General features: G+C 49.8%; 1 protein-coding gene across 3 annotated transcripts; it reads left to right on the top strand.

Moving 5' to 3' along the window:
- The first annotated feature begins 46 nt into the window (after positions 1-46).
- zbtb14 (zinc finger and BTB domain containing 14) lies at positions 47-7,700 on the top strand. 3 transcript variants are annotated; one of them, XM_023267846.3, is made up of 10 exons: positions 47-408; positions 2,809-2,997; positions 3,175-3,345; positions 3,552-3,647; positions 3,755-3,898; positions 4,863-5,107; positions 5,189-5,274; positions 5,425-5,564; positions 5,894-5,989; positions 6,278-7,700. In XM_023267846.3, exons 1-10 carry the CDS (start codon positions 61-63, stop codon positions 6,416-6,418), a joined length of 1,656 nt encoding a protein of 551 aa, XP_023123614.2. In that variant the 5' UTR covers positions 47-60; the 3' UTR covers positions 6,419-7,700. The 3 variants fall into 3 exon arrangements, with proteins under 3 accessions (XP_023123614.2, XP_054863315.1, XP_054863316.1); XM_055007340.1 differs by having other exon boundaries at positions 2,802-2,997; positions 3,175-3,356; XM_055007341.1 differs by having other exon boundaries at positions 295-408; positions 2,802-2,997.
- Position 7,701: the final 1 nt, after the last annotated feature.

The raw sequence follows: 7,701 nt of genomic DNA, 5'->3' as shown, positions 1-7,701 counted from the left end.
GTCCTACTGTCCTCCAAGTCAACAGTCTGGTCCAGGTCCTCCAGGTCCACAGTCTAGTCCATGTCCTCCAGGTCTACAGTCAAGTCCAGGTCCAGGTCATTCAGGTCCACAGTCTGGTCCAGGTCCTGGTCCAGGTTCTCCAGGTCCTCCAGGTCTGTACCGGACCGGACTCGAACCGTCTCGGAGCAGCTCGGTCTGAGGCCTGTCCTTACGAGCACAGCGCATGCGCAAACGGCCAGCTCCGCATTGTTTGGCGCGCTGCCTGTGCCGCCGCAGTGTGTGCGTGCTGGCGCAAAGCGCGGCCTCCGCTCTGCTCGTTCTCAGCAGCAACAACAACAACAACCGGACAAAGTGCTCCCGGTACCGAACACACACAGAGGAGGCGGCTGTTCCCGGGCCCGTGTAACGGTAAGAGCCGCTCCCGGTGCCGAGCTCCCCGCCGCCGTTTCCGCGGGGATGTCTGCGCGCTCTCGAGCCGTTCATGGCCGCTCGAGCTCCGTGTCGCCGCCGCCGCTCGCGTGCTTGCGACTCGGTCCCGGGGACGGCGGAGCGGCGGGTCCGCGAGCCGGCACGCGACCCGGGGACCAAGCGGCCGGTGGGTCTGTCGGTGTACCGGAGACAGAAACTGGATTATCGCCATTTTGTGTGAAAGCGGAGCAGCAGGCCGCCATTTAACACCAACACCGAGTTTTACCGGGACTGTCGGCCAAACACCGACACTCGGGACCCCGGTACTACGGTACTCTGGTCACCACCGGCACCGAGCCGCCGCTTTGGGCGGCACCGGGCTGCTGAGTCCGACGAAGGCGGTTTATCCGCCGGTAGCGGCTCCGGTGTTCATGTTTAATTAGCATGTTAGCTATCTGAGGCTAACGGCTGCAGACGGCAGCCGGTACACCGACAGACAGCCCCGGTACACCGACAATCTCCTCCCGGTCCACAGTTAGAACGGTTCGGTCCTGGTCAGCAGGAAACCAGAGCTAGCCGTGCCGCTGCTAGCCCGTTAGCCTAACTCCGGTCAGCCCGGCTTAAAGGAGCTGCCTGCGGTCCGAACCCGGACCCGGTGCCCGCTATCGGCCCGGCTCCCGGTTTGGACCGGACTGTGGAAGACTGCTGAGGCCCAGCTGCTGTCGGTCAGTACCGGTCCGCCGCTCCGCTGCCGGTCCCTCCGTTCAGTCCTCTGGAAGCGTGCACGCGCCCGTGCGCGTGTCCGCGGTAGAAGAGGTACATGAACTCCTGCGGGGCTGAGGACGGACCTGGATCTGGACCCGAACCGGATCAGAATCAGCAGAAATATTCAGTTTATTAAATGTTCAGTTTTAGTTTAGTTTCCAGAGTTCCAGGTCCTTGAAGCACACAGTACTGCAGTATTATGGGATGTATCCTAGTGTGAACAGTGGAACACTAGGATAGATTCCATGATACTGATGCTCACAGTTGGTTATGGAGAAAATTGTGATCAGAAATGGTTAAAAATGGCCTAAAATGTTCAAAGTGACACAAAACATGTTAAAAATCACTCAGAAAACAGTCCTAAATGACAAAGATGTTAAAAATCACTCAGAATACAGTCCTAAATGACATAAAGATGCTAAAAATCACCAAAATGTCTGTAAAATGACAATTTTCCAAAATGACATTACATTTGCCCTCAATTATGAGAAAATGTCCGAATGCCTGAAATTATCTCCAAAAAATAGTCCAACATGAGAAATATTTGTCCAAAATCACATAAATTCTGCCCAGAATGACTCAAAAAATGACCTCAAAAATGTCTCCAAAACTCCAAATGGCTTCAAATTTCTCTAAAATGGCAAAAAAAAAAAAAAAAGTGACAAATACAGAAAGATTTCTCCAAAATTATGAAAATCCGTACAGAATTGTACAGAATTGGTCAAAATTTCTTTAAGAATGACTTAAAAATGACTTAAAATGTGCCTAGAAGGACTGAAAAAATGGTTGAAATCAGTTAAAATGCTCAGAAATATGAAAAAAAATGTCCACAATTACTGGAAATTTGATCCAAATAATTAAAACTGTTCTGAGAATGAAAAAAAATTCTGAGACTAAGCTTAAAGACAAGAGAATGTCTCCTGTAAAAAGTTCTAGAATAGACCTACTGACAACTGTAGAAAGTTCTACAGTAGACCTACCGACAACTGGAGAAAGTTCTAGAGTAGACCTACCAACAACTGGATAAAGTTCTAGAGGTGACCTACCGACAACTGGATAAAATTCTAGAATAGACCTACCAACAACTGGATAAAGTTCTAGAGGTGACCTACCAACAACTGGATAAAATTCTAGAATAGACCTACCAACAACTGGAGAAAGTTCTAGAGTAGACCTACCGACAACTGGAGAAAGTTCTAGAGTAGACCTACCGACAACTGGAGAAAGTTCTAGAGTAGACCTACCGACAACTGGAGAAAGTTCTAGAGTAGACCTACCGACAACTGGAGAAAGTTCTAGAGGTGACCTACCAACAACTGGAGAAAGTTCTAGAGCAGACCTACCGACAACTGGAGAAAGTTCTAGAGCAGACCTACCGACAACTGTAGAAAGTTCTAGAGGTGAACTACCGACAACTGTAGAAAGTTCTAGAATAGACCTACCAACAACTGGAGAAAGTTCTAGAGTAGACCTATCGACAACTGGACAGTTGTCGGTAGGTCTACTCTAGAACTTTCTCCAGGGGACGTTCTTCCTCTATGGACTTGAAGGACCTGGAGTTCTGGAGATGTTCCCAGGATGAAGATTGACTCGGGACTCTGATGCTGAACACCTGATGTGTACCTGAGTTTTCAGATGGCGGAGACGGTGAAGTACGTGGACGACGAGCACAAGAGCATCTTCCTGAAGCTGCTGAACGAGCAGCGGCTGGAGGGCGAGCACTGCGACATCGCCGTGGTGGTCGAGGACGTCAAGTTCCGCGCTCACCGCTGCGTGCTCGCTGCCTGCTCCAACTACTTCAAGAAACTCTTCAAGAAACACGAGGTGAAGTCACAACACACACCTGTCCCTCTTAGTTCAGGTGTAACTCCTCTCACCTGTACCTGTTAGTTCAGGTGTAACTCCTCTCACCTGTACCTGTTAGTTCAGGTGTAACTCCTCTCACCTGTACCTGTTAGTTCAGGTGTACCTCCTCTCACCAGTACCTGTGTGTCTCCTCAGGTGGACAACTCGTCGGTGATAGAGATCGACTTCATCCGCTCCGACATCTTCGAGGAGGTGCTGAACTACATGTACACGGCCAAGATCTCCGTCAAGAAGAGAGACGTCAACCTGATGATGTCCTCAGGACAGATCCTCGGCATCCGCTTCCTCGACAAACTCTGCTCCCAGGTAATGCACAGGTAACGTACAGGTAGCATACAGGTAAACACAGGTAGCATACAGGTAACACACAGGTAAACACACAAATGACACACAGGTGACACACTTGAATCACACAGGTAACACACAGGTGAAGAGACACAGATAGGTAATACACACACAGGCAACCCCTCCAGCCCCGCCCCTTACATGATGATGCGTTTTTGTTTCCACAGAAACGAGATGTGTCCTCAGAGGACAAAGAGAAGTTTCCGTATGACATCGTGAAGATGGCGCTGCCGCCGGAGGCTCAGCTGGCTGCCGACTCTGAGGTACCGATCAGTGATTAATAACCCATCAGTAACCGATCAATAACGGATCAATAACCAATCAATAACCAGTCACAGCTGCATCCCCTCATCCTGCTCTGACTGTGCAGGTGCTCGGCGAACACGATGACACGGCCACCACGGATGAACTTGTGGAGGCGTCAGCCAATCAGGAGCTGGACAAGTCTCCGAGTGCGGCGCTGCGTGTACAGGAGGCCATCTTGAAAGAACTGACCAATGAGGACGTGCACAAGGTACGCACACACACACACGCACGCACCTGAAACACACAGGTAACACACAGCTGAAACACACAGGTAACACACACCTGAAACACACGGGTAACACACACCTGATACACACAGGTAACACACTGGAAACATACAGGTAACACACAGCTGAAATACACAGCTAACACACAGCTGAAACACACAGGTAACATACCAGAAACACACAGGTGAAACGCACAGGTGAAACACACAGGTAAAAAACCTGAAACACACAGGTAACACACAGCTGAAACACACAGGTGACACACAGCTGAAACACACAGGTAACACCCACCTGAAACACACAGGTAACATACCTGAAACACACAGGTAACACACAGGTGAAACACACAGTTAACACACAGCTGAAACACACAGGTAACATACCTGAAACACTCAGGTAACACACCTGAAACACACAGGTAACACACAGCTGAAACACACAGGTAACATACCTGAAACACACAGGTGAAACGCACAGGTGAAACACACAGGTAACAAACCTGAAACACACAGGTAACACACAGCTGAAACACACAGGTGACACACAGCTGAAACACACAGGTAACACCCACCTGAAACACACAGGTAACACACAGGTGAAACACACAGTTAACACACAGCTGAAACACACAGGTAACATACCTGAAACACTCAGGTAACACACCTGAAACACACAGGTAACACACAGCTGAAACACACAGGTAACATACCTGAAACACACAGGTAATACAGAGCTGAAACACACAGGTAACACAGCTGAAACACACAGGTAACACAGCTGAAATACACAGGTAGCACAGCTGAAATACACACCTGAAACACACAGGTAACACAGCTGAAACACACAGGTAACACACACCTGAAACACACAGGTAACACACAGGTAACTCTGGAGCTCATAGACACATGAGGACGTGCACAAACAGCACCTGTGTGACTCGTCCAGGTGACCTGCTATGACCAGGATGTGGTAACGGAGATGGAGGCGGAGCCTAAGGTGCTGGGGGCGGAGCATCACGCCACCCAGACGCTGACGTTTGCTGACAGCATGGGGGAGGTGAAGGACGAGCAGCCGCCGGGTTGGTCCACCGCCACCACCGACATGAAGTTCGAATACCTGCTGTACGGACACAGAGAGCAGCTCGCCTGCCAGGTGTGTGGGAAGACCTTCCTGGACGAAAGCAGACTCAGGTACGTTCACACCTGGATGGACTGAAGGGCCAACACAGCTGCACGACACACCTGAGCAGCACACCTGATTTGTGTCTTTAGGAAACACGAGAAGCTCCATTCAGCAGAGCGTCCGTTCGCCTGTGAGATCTGCACCAAAGCTTTCACCACCCACGCTCACCTGAAAGGTAAGAACACACGGCAGCACACCTGTCCGCAGGTATGCTCACCTGGTCGCCCAGGTGGTTCTGTGGATGACAGCCTGATGCCATTTGTGACGTGTTCTTGATGCTACCTGTAGTGACGTGTTTGGCTCAGCCCTCACCTGTGTTTTCCAGAACACCTGAAGATCCACACAGGCTTCAAACCGTACAGGTGTGACGTTTGTGGAAAATCCTTCATTCGAGCTCCAGACTTGAAAAAACACGAACGAGTTCACAGCAACGAGCGCCCGTTTGCCTGCCAGATGTGTGACAAAGTGAGCTCACCTGTCTGTCTGCTCACCTGTCTGTTTACCTGTCTGTCTCTCTCCTGTCTGTTTACCTGTCTGTCTCTCACCTGTCTGTTTACCTGTCTGTCTGTTTACCTGTCTCTCGCCTGTCTGTTTACCTGTCTGTCTCTCACCTGTCTGTTTACCTGTCTGTCTCTCACCTGTCTGTTCACCTGTCTGTCTCTCACCTGTCTGTTTACCTGTCTCTCGCCTGTCTGTTTACCTGTCTCTCGCCTGTCTGTTTACCTGTCTGTCTCTCACCTGTCTGTTTACCTGTTTGTCTCTCACCTGTCTGTCTCTCACCTGTCTGTCTGCAGGCGTTTAAACACAAGTCTCACCTGAAGGACCATGAGAGGAGACACAGAGGAGAGAAACCTTTTGTCTGTCCGTCCTGCACCAAAGCCTTCGCCAAGGTACTACTTATACCACTAATACTACTACTGGTACTACTAATACTACAACTGGTACTACTAATACTACTGCTGGTACTACTAATACTACTACTGGTACTACTAATACTACTGCTGGTACTACTAATAGTACTGCTGGTACTACTGATACTGGGTACTTCTTCTTTGGTGGAGGTTCAGGTGTAGTTTAAACAGCAGCTGTTTGGTTCTTTATGACATCATCTCACTGTTGATTGTCAGTGATGTCATGTCCTGGTTCTGCAAGATGTTCACAGCTGTCTGTTCTTTCAGGCGTCCGATCTGAAGCGTCATGAGAACAACATGCACAGCGAGAGGAAGCAGCTGAACCCGCTGCAGAGCGACACGGAGACGCTGCAGGCCGCCGCCATGGCTGCTGAGGAGCAACATCTGGACACCATCAGCTGCTCCTAACATCTGGACACCATCAGCTGCTCCTAACATCTGGAGCTGCTCCTAACATCTGGGGCTGTCCCCAACATCTGGAGCTGTTTCTAACATCTGGAGTTGCCTCTAACATCTGGAGCAGTTCCTTACATCTGGAGCTGCCCCTAAAATCTGGAGCTGTTCCAAACATCTGGGGCTGCCCTTAACATCTGGAGCTGTTCCTAACATCTGGAGTTGCCCATAACATCTGGAGCTGGTCCTAACATCTGGAGCTGTTCCTAACATCTGGAGCTATTCCTAACATTTGGAGTTGCCCCTAACATCTGGAGCTGTTCCTAACATCTGGAGCTGTTCCTAACATGTGGAGCTGTTCCTAACATCTGGAGCTGCCCCTAACATCTGGAGCTGTTCCAAACACCTGGGGCTGCCCCTAACATCTGGAGCTGTTCCTAACATCTGGAGCTGTTCCTAACATGTGGAGCTGTTCCTAACATCTGGAGCTGTTCCTAACATCTGGAGCTATTCCTAACATCTGGAGCAGTTCCTAACATCTGGAGTTGCCCCTAACATCTGGAGCTGTTCCTAACATCTGGAGTTGCCCCTAACATCTGGAGCTGTTCCAAACATCTGGGGCTGCCCTTAACATCTGGAGCTGTTCCTAACATCTGGAGTTGCCCCTAACATCTGGAGCTGGTCCTAACATCTGGAGCTGTTCCTAACATCTGGAGCGGCCCCTAACATCTGGAGCTGCTCCTAACATCTGGAGCTGTTCCTAACATCTGGAGTTGCCCCTAACATCTGGAGCTGGTCTTAACATCTGGAGTTGCTCCTAACATCTGGAGCTGTTCCTAACATCTGGAGTTGCTCCTAACATCTGGAGCTGTTCCTAACATCTGGAGTTGCCCCTAACATGTGGAGCTGTTCCTAACATCTGGAGTTGCTCCTAACATCTGGAGCTGTTCCTAACATCTGGAGCTGTTCCTAACATCTGGAGTTGCCCCTAACATCTGGAGCTGTTCCTAACATCTGGACAGCAGCTGTATCTGAACGTATTTTTCGGATCACGTCGTGTTTTGGCGTCGCTCAGAGCGCACCGACTGATCTGATGACCTTAGCGGTCATGTGACCTGGTGTTGACTCTGATTGGCTGTAAAGACGAACTGTTGTTGTTCTGTTCAGTTTCATGAGCAGAGCTGTGTGTTGTGAAGCACACGTGTGTTTTTTTCATGAACTACAGAAGCTCAGAGTGGACAAACGGATTCTCAGCTTTGCTTCATACTGAAATAAATCATTTTAATTCACCTTTTCAG

Source organism: Amphiprion ocellaris, chromosome 22 (assembly GCF_022539595.1).
Source record: "Amphiprion ocellaris isolate individual 3 ecotype Okinawa chromosome 22, ASM2253959v1, whole genome shotgun sequence".
Classification (NCBI taxonomy): Eukaryota; Metazoa; Chordata; class Actinopteri; family Pomacentridae; genus Amphiprion; species Amphiprion ocellaris.
The sequence above is the reverse complement of the archived record's forward strand: the minus strand, read 5'-3'. Positions and strand labels throughout refer to the sequence as shown.

What these genes read in the sequence shown, in the direction of transcription:
- zbtb14 (XM_055007340.1), top strand. Translation starts at nt 61, where the DNA reads ATGTCCTCCAGGTCTACAGTCAAGTCCAGGTCCAGGTCATTCAGGTCC. An exon ending in AACTCTTCAAGAAACACGAG is followed by an intron (nt 2,998 to 3,174) that starts GTGAAGTCACAA and finishes GTGTCTCCTCAG; the next exon opens with GTGGACAACTCGTCGGTGAT. An exon ending in CCAATGAGGACGTGCACAAG is followed by an intron (nt 3,899 to 4,862) that starts GTACGCACACAC and finishes TGACTCGTCCAG; the next exon opens with GTGACCTGCTATGACCAGGA.